We start from the raw sequence: 18,504 nt of genomic DNA, 5'->3' as shown, positions 1-18,504 counted from the left end.
AGTAAAACAATCCCTGAGTCAAAGTCAGTTTCAGGTGACCTTGGTAATGTTATGAAAGTTGCCTATCTTTACCTTTTTCTGTGATTTGTTTTTTCAATTATCTAATTTAGTGATCAGTACTGGACGACCTAAACAATCTCTCATCCAAGTGTTATTAGAGTCACTTTTGTTTGGCTTTCACCACTTGCCAAAGTCATATAGGTACTGCCACCTTGATTCCATTAATTATCTTCTATGACATCTAGGCTTTTCCCACCCGAAATATTCAGCATCAATATTAGTTTGGCAATTTGTTAATATACACTACGTCAGCGATGGCGTACCTTTTTTGACTTGCGTGTCATAAGTGGGAGGAGCGCAGGGGGTTCGTGTGCGGGCGTGCCGCACCCATAATGCAATGGCGCCCCCCCCCCCAGTGTACAATGCGTGCACTAAAGGCACGACCCCCCCATTTTTGCATCCCTTTTTCACCCTCCACAGGCTCCAGAGGCTTTATAGGAGCCTGGGGAGGGTGAAAACAGCCTCCCTGCCCCCCGGAAGCCCCCCAGAGGCTTCTGGAGGCTTCCCTGAAGCCTCTGGAACAGTTCAAAACGACCCTCTGAGCAAACCGGAAGTCACTTCCGGTTTGCTCGGAGGGTTGTTTTGAGCACTCCGAAGGCTTCAGGGATCTGCAGGAGACTTCCCTGAAGCCTCCAGAGCAGTCAAAATGACCCTCCGAGCAAAGAAAAAAGTCCATTCCTGAACTTCTGGTTTGCCCATAGGGCCAGTTTTTTGTGCTCTGGAGGCTTCAGGGAAGTTAATGAAGCCTCCGGAGGGCGTCCGGGGGGGAGAGGCTCTTTTCGCCCTCCCCAGGCTCCTTCCAAGCCTTTGGAAACTGGAGAGGGCGAAAAATGGCTTTACAAAAGGGTGAACTCAGCTGCCAGTGCGCACATGTGCACTGGCCAGCTGACAGGGCAGCACCTCGTGTGCCCTGACAAATGGCTCCGCTTGCCACCTGCGGCACGCATGCCATAGGTTTGCCATCATTGCACTATGTTAATACTGAGTACCCATTTGATATTTAACTTGAGCTTTAAAACTAATATAACAATATAAAGTTAATACTTTTTGAAAGATTTTAAAATTTTGATATCATAGGAAGTCAGTTGGCATGATCAGCAGTTTATAGAGACTCAGATTTTATTATTTTTCCAGATTTTTCTTCTGATAAACCAAGTGAAAATTTATGGTGATTAGAACTTACATTCTATTTTTAAAATGATTCTACTCTAGTGCTTATACTATATTAAATGTTTTCATTAAGAAAAAAATATTATTGTGGGAATTATTTGTTTGATTTATATGGCCACATATTTGCTAAGCAACTATAATTTTTCTTATAAAGTTAGAAGATATATTAGCACAATATATAACAAAAAATTAAGCTTTTATTTGTAATTGTTTGGTCCAGTACTTCCCATATAATTGTTCCTTGAAAATAAGTTAAAAATGAGAGTTGCATGAATGCCAGTTCCACCCTATTTTCTGTATATAAGGAAATATGGATTTAACTTGAAATGAAGGAATATTCAATGTAAATTTGATTTTTCCACATTTCTTTGTATGAATTTTTCCTGCAGTAAGAAACCTCTTTCATTTCCTTTGTATAGTCCTCAGATTCCTACTTATGACAGCTTGTCCCTGTGTTTCCCTCAGCCTCCAACCACTTTTTCCTGCTTCTGTCTTATTTGGTCTTCTCTTTTCTTTGTTTCTGCTTTGTCCTGCTTCACGAATCCTTGCTGCTGCAGAGCTGCTGTCTAATGGTGTGCAGCGGTTAGCCCTCCTACGCACTAATAGTCCAATCTCTACCCACAATGATTCCCGCCCCTACTCCCCTTTCCGACACCACTTCATTCCCTATGTCAAAGGTAAGGAGACAGGCCATTCAAGCTAGTGTCCAAATGACTGGAGATTTATTAGCATTCTAGGAAGCTAATAAGCCACATCTCCATAAAATGGCTGTCCACTCCGTGGTCCCAGCATGCTCAGATTTTCGTCATAATGATTATGCAAGACCTGGCATATCTTCTTTTCTTTGAGAAAGTATGCCCTTTCTAAGGGTCCTCCATAGATGAAGTGGTCCTGAGTAAAGATTTCTTAAGAAAATGTGACTGTCTGAAAACTGAGATATTTATCATTTTGCCAGATTAATTTGGAAACAGTTGTAGTAAATTAATCTCTCTTTTCAAACACACTGACATGACTCACATTTTCCTAATCTTAAAGTCCCAGACCACATACTAATCATGCATGAATTTTAGGGGTATCTTGCATATATACCAGCTTCCAATATAGGTTTACATAGATATATATGTATGTACATATGTCTAAAAGAATAGTTTCCTAGTTTCCTAAGTCTCCAAAAACATTATTTCAAACATTTGGGATGGATGCTGTGTTTAAATGTGTACTTTCATCCCATGCACTTGCCTTTTGAATATAATGTAGCATGCTTATTTTGCAAATTTAAAACACTAATGTAGAAAGGTGCTTTACATTTTGTCCATAACAATTGTCAGTGATTCTCTGGCATTTCAGAAAAGAGGGTTTTTTAAAAACTCTACTTGCAAGTTCCAAAAGGAAATCTGTGAACTTGTTTATGGAAAATATGTATTCTAATACAAAACCACGGCTTTTCACACAGTGATGTGATGATCAGTTGATACAACATTTTGTCATCTGAGACTGATATAATATTTTATCTTATTGTACAACTACATTCTGAGAATTCTCTTATTCTTTTCCAGTTGTCTTGCTCCATCTACCACTTTGAGCTTCATGTACATAAACCTAGTTCTCCTTAATGGCTCTTGCGTCACCTAGTTCCTGTATTCAGCATTACTTACTCAGGAATGGTTAAACAGTAGAATTGGCTTAATTAATAAAAGAGAAGCAAATTTCAAATGCAGCCTTATCAAGCATGCTTAACCTTCCAAAAGCAATATATATGTACAGTATGTATTCATAGATCTCAATTTCCTATTTATGCTAGTATAAAATACAATTGCAACTTTTGTTTTCATTTTGTTTCAGTCATGAGGTCCCTTAAAAACAGAGGCACAGCTCATATTTGCATGCACTTGATGCATAAATTCTAGTTCTACATTTCCATGTTTATCTCATACTTTTCAAGACATTCTCCTTCCTACTGTCTCTTTTAAATCTGTCATGGCAAAGCTTCAAGATCACTTCATAGCTACCATTTTCTAAAAAGTAAATCTATCTAGAAGAATGAATTTGTGATTTGGGTTGATATTTCAAATTCAGGAAGTGGGGAAGTAAATATGGGGGAATTAGGTGGAATCAAATTGGGATTCTTTCACCAATGAAAGATCTTCATTAGTGGAACAATGTCCTATCATACCTTCTAAATCTAGTCATGTATCCTGGAATATTTCTGCCTTCCTAATTCATGGATGTAAAAAAATCTGGTGGAAAATCACTGCGGGTTATGTATGTCATAATTATTTCAAAAAATTGTGAGAATGTGTGTGATCATCAGTGACTATTATTTTTTTCATTTTTCAGTCCATACTCATTGGCAGCTTCAACTTCGGCTGCTTGGAAGCTTGCTACTGCACATTGTTAATTGTAATGGTTATGAACCTAGTATTTTTTTCATTCAGTGCTTTCATAATACTAATATAGCATATCCCCAAATATAAGGAGTTTTTCTTTCTAGGAATTCTTTTCAAAAAGAAAAGAAAAGCTACTAAATGAGAAATAGGATGCTATCAATAACCTATATAATACAATACAATACAATACAATACAATACAATACAATACAATACAATAGCAGGGTTGGAATGGACCTTGGAGGTCTTCTAGTCCAACTCCCTGCTGGAGGCAAGCTGTTCCACTGATTAATTGTTCTAACTTTCTTAAGGCATTAGGATACATATTTGGTCGCTAGATGATCTTTGCTAATACTGAAAAAAAATAACAGAATATTCACTTGTTTATTACCCCAGAAGTGTTGGGGGGGTAGGATCCATGTTCTTTCCGGATACTTTCAAATGAGAAACAACTACTGCTGAATTGGTATCATCAAACCTATGATAAATGATACTAAGCAGTAGATTATCTAAGAAATAGATTCCTCCAAATGATTTCCCTGCAGCTCATGATATTAGAACAGGAAATATTAATACTGCTTTATTACCAAGCACTTAATGATACTCTGTTGCTCTTGTTTTAGAAGTTCTGCTTTGGACTTTCTGTTTCCATTTACTGCTTCTCGTGTTAATTTATCTCTTCATTTGCATCTTTCTGTACATACTTTAAATTGAAGTACAATATTCCAAAATATGCAGTGTGCTGTTCTAATTAAAGAGATAGGTGTGTGCTTCCTGGACAGACCCCCATAATAGTGGAATCAATTCTGTGTCACTTCCACTGTGAAGTTGAAACCAAAATTATTTTAGCATAGTTGTGGGACATATCAAAAGGTGTAATATTTAGATTATGCAGTTTTTCTAAATGTAGTTAAAGAATGAGAAATATTAGTTCCTTACCCCATCAAACTCAACCTTTTGTAGAAGAATATCATCTTGCAGGAAACCAAATGTATCATGTTAGTCCAGGGTTCATGATTTCTAATCTTAGGAAACTTGTGATAAAAAGTGTGATGATGCTTGAACCATCCTGGAGGGTTTTGTTTTTAGTGCTGGGCCATGGACCTAATTACACCTCTTTGTATACTTGGATATGAAATAACATCATAGTTTACTGAGTAGCTCCAAGAAATAAAGCAACATAGGGATGTCTTGAGAGCTGCTGGAGGAAGACAGAGTGAAGCCAAGCACAGAGGAGTACCTACATCAGGACTCGCTTGTATCAATAAAGGTAGCAAAACATATGTATATCTCCATCTTTATTGGATCTACAGATGACTGCCAAGAAGCTCTGTTTCAGGTAATCAAGTCCTCTTGAGTAAGGAAGAGCTGGGGGAGCCCCAGCAGGCCTACTGTGAAAAATATTTTTGTCATCTAACACACAAAGTTGTTCATCTTTGCTGTGAGTTGGACTCTGAAAGTGACATTTCAAAGTCATATATGAGCCTTGTTTTACAGTTAGTTGGATCTAAGGAAGTAGACAGGGGTCTTGTGTTGTCAGCTTTGCCCCCTGTGTTCTGGACCCATGCCACTTCTGGTTGATTAAGTCCTCCTGGGAAGTGGCATGCAGGTGGGTAGAAACAGTAGTTAATGTCTCTTTGTGAGAGGGGATTGTACTGCCTCCCTTAAAGGGAATGCTGGCGTGCCCCTTTCTCAAAAGGCCATCCTTGAATTCAGTGGTGCTAGACCATTTTCATTCAGTCTCCAACCTTCCCTTTTTAGTGATGGTTGTTAAGATGCTAGTTGGCATACAGATACAAAGAATGAAGCACATTATCTGAGTCTAGAATAAGGTCAGGGCACTGAAATGGCGTTGGTTATACTGGTCAACAATTTTTGAAAAGCTCAGGATAAGGTGGTACAACCATTGTGGCATTCCTGGACTTCTCAATGTCTTTCAATACCATCAAAAATGGCAGTCATCTAGATTTCACGGATGGGAGTGAGAGATATTGTGTTATAGTGATTCTTCTCCTTCTTCTATGGCTGTTTCCAATCAGTGTTGGTTCTTTCTCAGACTTGCATTATGGGTGCCTTAGAGCTCAAGTCTTTTGCCTCTTCTTCTTTAATATCTATGTGAAATTGCTGGGAGAGATCATCTGCTCTACCTGCACCTGCAAGCTATAACAGTCTGGATGAGAAGAGCCAGCTTCAACTTATACCTGGCAAGAGGGTGTGGCCCTGGGTTTCAACCCTCCCAGGTGATATTACATCTTTGACTTTGGATGAGGCCCATGACTTTGGATGGGCTGACGTGAGTCCTCCTAGACTCATGGTTTCTGCTTGAGGAACAGGTTGCCACCAGGGCTGGGTGTGTGTGTGGGGGGGGACTTGTGTAGATTTATCTAGTGCACCAATTGCCCTCCCTTTTGGTCTTACTCATGGTCACTCATGACTTGATCACTTCCCATTTGGATTAGAGCAGTACATAATACATGTGGCTTCTCTTGAAGACTAGAACTTTCACTTGGTCCAAAATGTGCAGGCATATGCAGGTTTATCCATGTTACATCCTTGTTGTGTGAGCTGCACTGGCTCCCAATTTCCTTCTGGATATAATTAAAATGCTGGTTCTTTTCTTTAAAACCCTAAAAAATCAGGTTCTAAGATGGCCTCTCCCCAAGTTTGGGTAAAGTGGGCATACTCCTAGTCCCTACCCTTAAATGTTGCCATTTTATGGACATAGGAAATGTATCTTCTACATGGCATCTGTCTTATAGAACACCTTTCCCATTGAGGTTTGGCAGGCCTCCACCCTTTTAGGCTTCCTAAAAGCACCTAAGATTTGCCTCCCCCCCCCCCAAGTCCTTGGATAGCATGGGATTAACAAGAAGATCTTTTAGTGGACTGCATGTAAAAGTGTAACTATAATAACAAGTTTTGACGTTTGTGGTTTTAATATTTTTATTGCACACATATGTTATTTTAATTGATGGCGGTGAGCTGCCCAGGGGTTAGTACAAGATAATCTATATAAATATTTTAAATAAATGAATGCCTGCACAATCCTGTTGCAAGCCAAAATTTGGGGACTTTATTATTTGCAGTAATCTTCCTGAAGAGAAGGATCTCTTTCATGTAGCCAGTTATGAAATCCAAACATACTTGGAATCAAGGAAGATATTACTCATTCGTCATTTTGTATCTATACTTTGGAAATGGATAACTGCGTCACTGGAATCAGCCATGCAGTTGGTAGGAGAGGAAGGCTAGTTATGCATTTCTTTCCCATAGTTTTAAAAACTGCCACTCAAACATTTTCTCATTCTTCTTTCTGTCACACTTTTTTAGCTAACCTTATCATTTGGCAAAGTGAGAAGCTAACCAAGTGGTTGACTTGGCTATCTTAAATGGATAATACCTATATAGACATAGATATAGATCAGTGGTTCCCAAACTTGGCAACTTTAAGACTTGTGGACTTCAACTCCCAGAATTCTCCAGCCAGCTCTGCTGGCTGGAGAATTCTGGGAGTTGAAGTCCACAAGTCTTAAAGTTGCCAAGTTTGGGAACCACTGATATAGATGAACAGATATTTCCAGTAACATTGAGGCATCTTTGTCTCTTATCATTATCTCTGTCCCTCTGTAAAATAGGTTTGAGATATTTTCCACTTTAAGTGCTAATCCCTGCGTCCTGCCTTGACATGGAAAGGGAGCAGAAAGATTCAAAGCTTTTACTCTTCTGTCTCAGGCAAAAAGAAATGTTTGGGCCAGCTTTGTTTCCCCAGAAGCTTACCTGGAGATGATTCTTCAACTGAAGGAAAAGCATCTCCAATGAGAAGTAATGTGGTTTAAATTAATAAGAAATGAACAACTGTACCAGACATTAACTGGAATAACTTGTAGCCTCTTTGTTCATTTTTCATGTGTGATCATTTTAAGTATGGAGCTTCTTTTGCATGAGAATTAACTGAAAAGCTGACTTGATTTGCATTTTATCTAGCAATAATTTTGCCCAAAGCTGTTACTTATATATTGAAATCCAGTAATTCCAACTGTCTTTTTCCATTCCTTTTCACATCTCATTCATGTAATTTAAATGCATGGTACCTTTATGCATGCTATTGATAATGAATGAATGAATGAGTGAATGAATGAATGAATGAATGAATGCAAGCTGCCAAATTCCAGCCTAAGGCGAATGACTCCTTTAATATGTAATAGCAGTGCCTTACAATACTAGCCACATTACTTAACTCTCCTGTATATATTTTTGTTTGTTTTTCCTTCTCTAGTTTCCCCTTGCCATTGGCTTTTGGTTGGGTTTTGACTTATGCCTGCTTCTTTACTGCTCTCTTTGTTTTGTTGTTTGTTTGTTTTTCCATTCTCCTCATTGGAGGCAATGAGCCGTCCAGCGGTCGGAATTCCCCTGCCCCTTATCGGCCTGACAGTCGCCCTCTAACACCAACTTACGCTCAGGTCCCTAAACATTTCCATGTTCCAGGTAGGAGTGGCATTGTGTGTCTTGGTGTCTTGTCCGAGTGTAGACTGTAGTAGCCTTTGTAACCCTTTGTTTTTGTTTCCATCGCTGCATGCTGTTTAGTTGTTTTGAACTTGGGATATACCCTGAACTGCTTTGAGATCCAGACTTGTTTGCTTAATTTGGAACAATTAAAAAATGCTGGATATGGGGATATTTTTAGTTATAAAGTTAACATTTCTCCAAATCATAACATTGATGAAACAGTGATACACAGTGGTTTAGTTTAGTGCAAGGCCCTAATGTTTTTTTTCTTGATTGTCTCAGAGTTATACCATGTTAATATTGTGTAATATTTTTAAACAAAGGATAAAATATAGGTTGCAGTCCTAAGCATACAAAAGAAATTAAACATTATCAGCTTTTCTTATATATTTTCAAAAGAAAACTTAAGAAAAGTGAAAGGAAGAATTTACATGAACATCATCTCAATTTAAATTAATTATTAAATTAGTCTTATGTATATGTCCATATCATACAGCACAATTGATTGATTTAGAAAAATATATAATTAATACTACATAGTGGTATAAAGAGACAAAACATCGAAATAGGCCCCTGCTGAAAATCCCATGGCAACAGAATGCTTTATAAATATCGAAATGGAGGTAAGTTCTTCATACCTTTGTAAAATTTGAAAAAGAAGGGATATCCTTCATTCTTATGGTATTAGTTTTTTTGTTATCATTGGTACGTGCAATATCCATTTTGTTTGTCTTCTGATTAGTAACCACACAATTGGTACATACTTTAAAAATAACAGGAGTCTTTCAATAAAAACTCTCAAATTAATAGAGAGACACCATTTTCTAAAAGAGAGCTACTGTAGTGCCCAATCACACCCAATGATTCAGTGTGGGACTTGAACACTTCCCCTCCATGGGACTTAATACTTTCTGTGATTTGTCATTCTCAGACATAGATGGGACATGTAGATGCCAAAATACCTTTCCATTTAGTTATGATGTGTTGACATTCTAAATTTGTATAATTCCCTCTACCTTTGTATACTTAATTTACTATAACCCAAATTTAGTATTTATTAATTATTTATAAATTATATTTTAGGCATATTATTTAAATGTCAGTTAAATGGAAGAGATTCCTTGGACAGCATGTTGCTCTTCTCATTATTCCAATAATCCCTAAAAGGAAAACTGGCATGGTGGCATAACTATGGAGCACCCGTGGCACATGGCAGCAGTGATCAGTTTTCTGATATTTCCCATTTCTCACTTTTCACTGCAATTTGTTGCCCTTTCACTTAGAACTGTTGTCCCTTTGTGGGTCAATGGGTCACTTTAGTTACTTTAGCCAAACATAGACCTGGTGTGTAATATGTGGATATTGTACTCCAAAAGGTTAACAGAATAGGACAAAAAGATGAATTGTGTGCAATTTAAATTAATGAAATTAATGAAGTATATTTAGTACCTAAAACTGTGGGAGAGCATATAAACCTGGAGCTCATGGTATGGATCATGCTTTCAAATGATAGTGTATCATGGTGTAGTGTAGGAGGGTTTTAGAATACAAATGGAATTAACCTTTTTTAAATTACATCTTGGATGTTCGCAATTCCAATAGTTTTCTTTCCACTATAGAGCACTCTTTCAAGAATGCACATCTCAGATGATTGGAGTCAAAAACCAAATGAACCCAACAGCCAATGTTTCTAGTAATACAACCTAATTTTCAATCTTGTGTACATTTTATATGGCTGTTGCAATACTATACAATATAAATTGCTGATACTGGGAATGTTTTTAGAGACTGTCATAGTAGAACAAAAAGTATTTTTTTTGAAGAATAAAATTATTTGCTAGCATATAATAGAATAACAGAATTGAAAGGGTTCAACCCCTGATCAAACAGGAAACCTAATATAATTTCAGATAAATGGTTGTCCAATCTTTTCTTAAAAACCTCCAGTGTTGTAACATCCGCAGCTTCTGGAGACAAGTTGTTTCACTGATTAATTGTTCTAACTGTCAAGAAATTTATCCTAGTTGCTTCTCTTCTTGATTAGTTTCCATGCATTGCTTCTTGTTCTGCCTTCAGGTGCTTTGGTGAATAAGTTGACCGCCTCTTCTTTATGGTAACCTCTTAGATATTGGAACATATTATTTATCTAAAGTTCATTAAATGAAGAAAACTATCCATTATGTACCATTCCCTAGATCAGTGATGGTGAACCTTTTAGACACCGAGTGCCCAAATTGCGCACATGTGCATGCCCAAACTTAAAGATGTGTGTGTGCATGCACATGTGTGTGTGCATGCACATGTGTGCATGTGCAGACACGCAAAAATGCATTAATGTGCGCATGCGCAACAGAGACCCTGTTTCATTGTTTGCAGAGAAACAGAAGCTCACGAAAGAAACACCACAGAGATCTGACCTAGGGCGACAACATGCATGCCAGCAGATAGGGCTCTGTGTGCTACCTCTGGCACATGTGCTATAGGTTCGCCATCATGGCCCTAGATGTACATACTAAATATGCAGCATGAAGTGATCCTGTTACACATGGCAAATTGTTGTGTCACAGAGCAATCTTGTTTCAATGGATTTAGAAGAGAGAAATGTCAATCCCTTTAGGGCAGTGTCTCAACCTGTGGGTCAGGATCCCTTTCACGGGGGTTGCCCTAGACCATTGGAAAACACATATTTCCTATGGTCTTAGGAACCGAGACACCAATTTTATGGTTGGTCACCACAACATGAGGAACTGTATTAAAGGGTCGTGGCATTGGGAAGGTTGAGAAGCACTGCTTTAGGGATATTTGCTGTTAAATATGTCAAATATATCTTTTCTAGCGATTACTATATGATTCTTTCAGCACAGAAATAGAGCAACTTGCAACAGAACATTTAACTTCACAATCATCTACTTCCAGTGCACACTTAGTGTTCTCCAAAACTGACTATGTGATTTCTAGCCAATGCTACTGCTTAATCCCTTGAGGGTTGTTGTGGGGCAGGTGGGGGGGGATGAAAGAAAGACTATTATGCTAGCTCCCATGAGCTCTTATACAAAAATTAGGAATCTTATAAATAAAAGAATAAATAAGTTTGTGGCATTGTTTAGCAAAGAAAAAAGATGCAACCTGATAAGGAGAAATCATTTTAAAATTTCAGGAATAAATATAGCATTTAATGATTGCTCTTAGCTGTTAACACATTTTTTTCCATTTCCAAGTTTTTGATTGGCCGTGTTAATTAATTTGCAATAAACTGTCTAATATAAGAGTGATATACCATATAATGCCTATAAATACCTGCTTTCAGCTCTTTGTAGTTATATGCATACTTAGAAATAAACTACATTGAACACAGTGGTTCTTACTTCTGTGTAAGTGTGTATAAGAATGATAAGGAATGGATTCAATAGCACTCCCATTTTTCTCTGGCTCGTGAATAAACATACGTAGATGATAAGATTTCTTAACCCAAAAATGATTTTGGTTTTAGAGCATATTTTCTAAGAATCCTCTCTTAACAGCAATTATTAGCATTCTTGTTTTTCTATATTTTCAGCAGAATATGGAGTTTTCCTTTTATAGCCAAACTTGTTTTTCTTTAAAAACATTCCTATTTAAAACTATTAGAATTTGAAACTTTGAAAATACTGATTTGCCATAAAATTCCCAGAAAAGGTGCATAACTTTTTGAAATATAAGCTGGCCCAGACCTAGCAACATGGCAAAAACATTTTCTAAAGTGCCATATAGTCTTGAAGAAAATAACTCTAGTTCAAAAGGGAACTCTAGAAGCAATTTCTGAAACTTTATATAAATGCACATCATTAATGTCCGTGGTTGGAGTACAAATGGAGCTTCTTTGGCCAGGTTTCCCAGTTGATATGGTGAGCTATGTTCTCTGCAAATTATTCTTCTCTCCAAACAAGGCACCTTCATTAATTTCCCTTGAAATCTTTATCCCACCAACAACCCACTAAAATACAAACAGAAAGGCTAACACTCAGAGACATCCCATGTGGCCAGTCGTGTTTCTTATCATGTGTCTGTGATATTTTTCTACATTTGTGTGAATTTGGGTTTCTTTCATAAGATACTTAGCAGTTTTGTGTCATGGTTTTTCAGTTCATGTGCCAAGTCCTTGATTTAAAACATCCATTCATTTTATGTTGTTGTTGTTGTTTTTCTTCCCTGTGTAATTATTAAAAATGTAAAATTGTTCACATTTTTCTGCTTTTTATTTTTATTTTTTTTTACAGATCAAGGGATCAATATTTATAGAAAACCACCCATCTACAAACAGCATGGTAAACTTTATTCTTTCTGTCTTCAAAATGGGGTAATCAAATGATTGAATACTTATATGAACAATAAAATTCTTTTGTTCATAATGTTACATACAACACTAATTGATTGTCGCTTACTTTTAAAGTTAAAGTATTTTTCTTTTATTTTCTTTCTTTCTTTGTGTTGAGGAAAATAAATTAGATTTAAATGATGTAGGTTACATAATATGCCTCTCTGTTTTAGCTTGCCATTTGCTACAGCAGATGAATTCATTATATTATTTCTTTATACAGGACCCCCTTTGTCATAAAATGTATGTTGGTGCTCATTTCAATATTTCAAACTGGCTTTGGTTTTTTTTAAATGATAATATAAGAAGTTGTTTTTAAACCAACCCCAGAAACTGAAAATGCCTGATTGCCACAATAAAATCTGTGTAGCAGGAATAGGATTGACCTACAATGAGTGACATACAGTTATTAAGCTCTGTGGTTCAACAGAACCAAACTTGGTCCAACAATTTGATCTCTATATTAGCTTGCTTTTTGTATTTCTCAATATGGTTATGTCCAGTTAATAATATTTGAAAGGATAATCTCAGCCAAAACTTTAAAATAGTACTGGCTAATTCAGAAGCGTTTACTGCACACACATTTCCTTGCTACTGCAGTTTTTATTGCTATATTTTTAATGACATGTTTGTTTAATTTAAGTGTATTTTATTTATTCCTGAAGATTTTTGACCCCAAGGACCATATTTGTTGCCAGTTTGGAGACCACGTGGACCAATTCTCTTAAAAAGACATAAGGGTGTCTGGTTGTGGTTCTTCTTTCTGAACTCTCATCTGTTAACTTCACCTGGTTACACAGATCTTGAACTAGTTTCAGAACCATTCCTCTGATTTGAGGGAGTGTATTGCAATGGAAGAAGTGTTGGCAAAATGACCAATTCTCGGCCAAATTTATTCTCTATCCTCCCTACTGTGTCTTGCTGTGCTTGACCTAACTTAAAGGGTAACTAATAAGAATCTCTGCTAAGTTGAAGCCAAACACCAACTCACAAAAGGCAGTCAATTTGTACATATGCCAAGTATAGGAATAGCTATATACAGTAAGATATGCTTATAAGAAATAAACAAATAGAGTAAATCAACGAAGGATTTCTCATGCTTTTCTTTTAGAAAAAAGAATATATTTTATTAGAATCACATGTAATAGAAAACCTAAAATACCTAATCTAGCTTTATTCTAAGTAAATGAAAGAAAGATATAGCCTTCTAACCCACAAGGCGCCTAGTATGATATCATACCTAGTATGGTATTCCATTACCAGAATTGTGAGAGAGAGAACAAAAATGAGAATCCTCAGAATACCAGTCTAATCAGTTATAGGCATGGTATTTAATGCCCAAAATGGAATGACCAATATAAAGTTTCCGTAAATAAATGTTCCATAAAAACATTAAAGGCAAACCAAATTCTATGAACATTGAAGGCCCCTTCCCCCCAGAACATAGAATACAACAAGACTTGTTTGCTTGAAAGCAAATATTGATTATTATGTTGCATTTATATTACAGTGTCATATTATTTTAAAATTTTAACCCTGTCATTTCACCTTTTCTTAATGTTATTTTTATTTCTTTATGATTTTATTGTATCATCTCATCTCCCATTTACTTGTGAATATTTTACCACTGAACTCATCCATTTCAATATGTAAGTATTGTTTGAAATCGTGCCTTTGTAGTATCAAACAATAAGCCAAGGTAGCTGTTTTTTATCCATTAGAACTAGATTGGACAGTTGCTCTCAAAGTAGCTTTGTGTACCTGGCACACATGAAACCTCGAAGGGAAGGAATGAAAACATGCTGGCAATTCATGGTTCAGGTTCATCATTTAGCATATCATGGCTGCAAAGACATGAAAATAGAATTTTTGATTTCCCAGAAGTCAAGATTCCAGAACAACCAGGAATTTTGTTTCTCTTGCAATACAGCTTTCTTCTTTGCAGCCATTTCAACAAATATGTAAATGGTCAGCTGCATGCACAATTGAAGCGTAGTGGGGCTTTGAAGAGAAAGTTCAGTGGGAAAAATAATTATTCACTAACAAGACAACAACCCTCCCACAATCCTATACAATAACGTTCATTTTAACTCATTTTTTTTAACAAGTCTTAAATTTTTACAGATGGTGGGGAAAAATGTTGTAGAAGTCCAGCAGAGTTGCAGAAGCCATATTTTGAATTGGTTGCTATTATTGCAATTTTGCATGTTTTTAAAAGTCCATTTATTTAAATTGCCTTGGATATAAATCTCTGTAATGAGAAGGACTGATCATATTTTAAAAGTGTCTGCTAGAGAGGCTAGGCAAAGTTTCCCATTCTCTTGTTAAAGCTTGTTTAAAAACCATAGCATTGAAGTAGCACATTTTTTTGCAATGGATTAAAAAGCTTTATTCACTTTAACAGACGTACTAACTTTATTGTTTAAATAAGTTTAATTTGTTCAAGTGCTATAAATCATTTCTGATGCAAGTATGCCTCCAGAGATCTTGCTTACACGTTCAAAAAAAGGTCTCTGTGTTTTAAATGTCTGACATCTGAAAATATGTTGATTTATCATTTTTTAAAATCCCGTTTGTTCCCATATGATGGAACTATTCTATTTTGAGTTTTTATTAGATGCTTTTTATTCCCCCCCCCATACTTCTCGCATATTACAACAAGTGTTAGAAAATTGGTTAAATTTTTAGGATTTTTTTCAATTTTGTGCATTGAATATATCAGGTAGTCCTCAACTTATGACCATAATTAGGAACTTAGGTCGCTAAGAAATGCAGTCATTATATGAGACACACCTGATTTTACTATCTTATTTGCCATGGTTGTTAAGCGTATCACCGCAGTCATTAAGCAAATCTGGATTTTCCATTGATTTTGCTTGTTGGAAGCCTCCTGTGCAGATCACAAATCCCATGATTCTAGGATACTGTAAATGCATTCAGTTGCTAAGTGCCAAAATTTAGATTATGTGAGTACAGATACACTGTGATAGTTGATAGTATAACAACCAGCTGTAAACTATTTTTTCCAGTACTGTCATAACTTAACAGCCATTAAACAAATTGCCATAAGCACTATCTATATAGCAACAAGAATATGCTGACCTTACCATAATTGAGGTTCATCTCATGGTGATGCTCCCTTATAGATAGTCACAGCCCAACTTCATCTTCAGTTTATTGCTTCTAAATAGTTCAATAGATTTTGAATGAAATTGTGTTGTTTGAGTGAATCCTGAGATATAAAAGATAAAAAGTTAAAATGAAAATAGATAGGCAAATGCTGATATAAACTCTAGAAGTTCTCACCGAACATTTTCAGTGACATAAATAAATGAATATTTTTCAGTTATGTCTCTATAGCTCTGGATTTATCAGAAATTGTTTATTAATTACTTGATCAGGAAATGATATAGAAAGGTTGAATATACTGTTATATTCCTTATACAAAGAAAAAAATGCTGTTATTGTCATTATTATTATATTAAAATTTTCTATGTAGAGCTTCTGTTATTCTAGTAAACTTGCATATTGCCAACCATTCAAAAGCTGTATACAGACCTAGCATTATTTACATAATTGGACTGAAAATAGCCAATTTTCTCTACTGGACTCCGCCTAGGGATATCTACTTTTCTGAATTTGTTGCTAGCTCTACACATTGTAAATTGCCACTATCTTAAATGTGCCTTTATTGGTAGTGCTCAATTTATGACTGCATTTGGAAGCAGAATTTCAATTGCTAAATAACATGATCGTTAAGCAAGTTATCATGTGACCATACCCAATTTTATGAGCTTTTTTATCATGGTTATTAAGTAAACTACTGTGGTCATTACACAAATCATATGGTCATTATATCGGTCACATCACTGTTAAGTGAATCCAATTTTCTCCATTGAGTTTATTTCTTGGAAGCCAACTGGTCACAAATAGCAATCATGTGAATACAGAACACTGTAGATGCAAATTAGTAACTGTGACCATGGGAATAGTGCAGTGTCTGAAACTTCAAGAAGGGATGATCAGTCACTCTCAGTGCCATCATACCATCAAAATGCTTTTACCTGAATGGTCAAAAGTCAGTGTCTAAAGAGATTCTCAGTCATCCAGGTCATGGTTGTCCAAAGATGCTTTTTCAAGAAGCAATTGGGCTTTCTGATTTTTTTTCCTTGAAGACATTTTGCTTTTTATCCAAGAAGCTTCTTCAGAGCTGAAGCTTCTTGGATCAGACGCAAAACGTCGTCAAGGAAAAAAAGAGGAAGTCCAGTTGCCACTTGAAAAAGCAACTTTGGGTCAAAAGTCAAGGACTACCTGTATTATTGTACACTGATGTGTGGAAACTTCAGCTGAAATGGGGAAGAGGAGTTAAGAGATTAGCTAGCCTGGAATCCTTGAAGCAGATGGACAATGACCCTTCCCAAACCCTGGAGAATTTATCTAGTTCTGTAGAGTGCAGATAATCTGGCAAGATTCTTGTAAATAGATGAATGATAATAAACATACCACTCTGATCAACTGTCAGTGTACCTATGGATTCTATGCCTAACAGGTAACTGTATTTTAAATAGGGCCATAGGGACGATTGAAATCATAACTAGGCAAACTTTATCTATTTTGTTAGGAGCTACATTCCCGCATGGGTAATTTGTCAAGAGCCTAATTCTGCCAAGGATTCCACTTTTTCCCTGTACTTACATGTTCCTTTGTATGTCCCCCTACATGGTATTGTGAATGACTAGTTTGTTTATTCCAAGGAATATTTTATTTAAATGAATAAACATGTTTTATGAATGAAACAAAACATGAGGAACAAGCAAGACTTATGACAGAAGCAACTTTTGAATTATGGACCTCATTTACATTGAGTAGGAGGGAATGAGGCTCAGTCCAGGAGAGAAATGCTCCTTTGGTTCTTGTGTTAATGCTTTATTTGTATGCACAATTGAAGTTCTCAGGAATGTCAGGAATTTACATATTACGGAAATTGGGACTTTATCTGTTACTAAAAGAGAATGTGAAAAATATGATTGTAAGAGACTTTGGAATATAATAGAACCATAGCATTAATCTAGGCCATAACAAAGCAATTTAATTGGCTAGTTTTAAGTTCCCCTAATTACCGTCTAGATGCAGCTGCTCTGGCAGCCCAGAACAAGTCTTTCGATGATATCATCAAGTCCTCCAAGTTCCCAGCAGCCCATGCTCCAGCACCCAACGAGATTCCAAAGATTGAGACAGAATACTGGCCAGGTCCTCCCTCACTTGCGGCTGTAGGTATGAAACAAGTGATATGGGTGAAAACCCATGCACAGCTTCCTGCTATCCATAAGTACATTGAGGCTGCAAAGCTTCTGATGAGGGCGTTGAACTTTTCTGCACTGACCGCTTGATCTCTTAGGAGAGTTATTCTAAGTATCTAGTTAATATTGTAGTTGTGGGGGGTAGTGTTACAAATTTTATAGGATTTGATGGCATCAGAATTATCTGTGTGGATCCCAAAGTCTACATCGCAGAGGAGGGGATGCTTCAAGAATCTTCTCATTAGAAATCCCTTTCTCTGGAAAGATTCCCCAGAATCTTTAAGGTTTTTTTTTTAGCACAGAAGGTTTTTTTTAAAAACAAAAATCCCAAAGGTACTACCAAAGTGTGTGTAGTGCTCCTTGGTTACAACTTTTCATCAAAGTTGAGATTTGGTACCAGCATTTACTTATTCCTTTACTTGTCTGACTCACCTACTTGCTTTCTCCTGGCATTTATAGATATTATTCCCTAAGGATACAGAGTGAAGCAGCCAGGTCAGCTTACAAATGCATTATACCTTCTCATGCATTATTCTGTTCACCTTCTGCTTCATTCAAGCAAGCAAGAAATGATCTGCCATCAGCTATGAATGCTGAAGACAGAGTTCAGTGAATTCCTTAACCTTTTTGTCGCCTTCAAAAAAGGCAGCCTACTGCCAATATTGAAATATAAGTCCACAGCCAGTCCAGCCCTCTTCTCTTCTCTGAATGGGTGTGCGGTGTAGTCA

The 18,504-nt window shown here is 36.6% G+C and overlaps 1 protein-coding gene across 12 annotated transcripts in view; it reads left to right on the top strand.

The window, feature by feature from the left end:
- ABLIM1 (actin binding LIM protein 1) overlaps positions 1–18,504 on the top strand; it is a 203,895-nt gene that overhangs the window by 168,557 nt on the left and 16,834 nt on the right. For 5 of the 12 annotated variants that reach the window (XR_015698075.1, XR_015698073.1, XR_015698070.1 and 2 more), the window contains 3 exons: positions 7,997–8,101; positions 12,379–12,426; positions 17,604–17,750. Coding sequence is in view for 2 of the 12 variants with exons in the window: in XM_087725860.1 (XP_087581986.1) it covers positions 7,997–8,101; positions 12,379–12,426; positions 17,604–17,750 (300 nt within the window). In the remaining 10 variants the exon portion in view is untranslated. The remainder of the gene's footprint in view (positions 1–7,996; positions 8,102–12,378; positions 12,427–17,603; positions 17,751–18,504) is intronic. The other 7 variants (XR_015698072.1, XR_015698071.1, XR_015698078.1 and 4 more) reach the window with 4 other exon arrangements.

The sequence above is a fragment of the Thamnophis sirtalis genome, unplaced genomic scaffold (genome assembly GCF_051295495.1).
Source record: "Thamnophis sirtalis isolate CommonGarterSnake01/CBP01778 unplaced genomic scaffold, rThaSir2_p1.2 scaffold_11, whole genome shotgun sequence".
NCBI classification, from domain to species: Eukaryota; Metazoa; Chordata; class Lepidosauria; order Squamata; family Natricidae; genus Thamnophis; species Thamnophis sirtalis.
The sequence above is the reverse complement of the archived record's forward strand: the minus strand, read 5'-3'. Positions and strand labels throughout refer to the sequence as shown.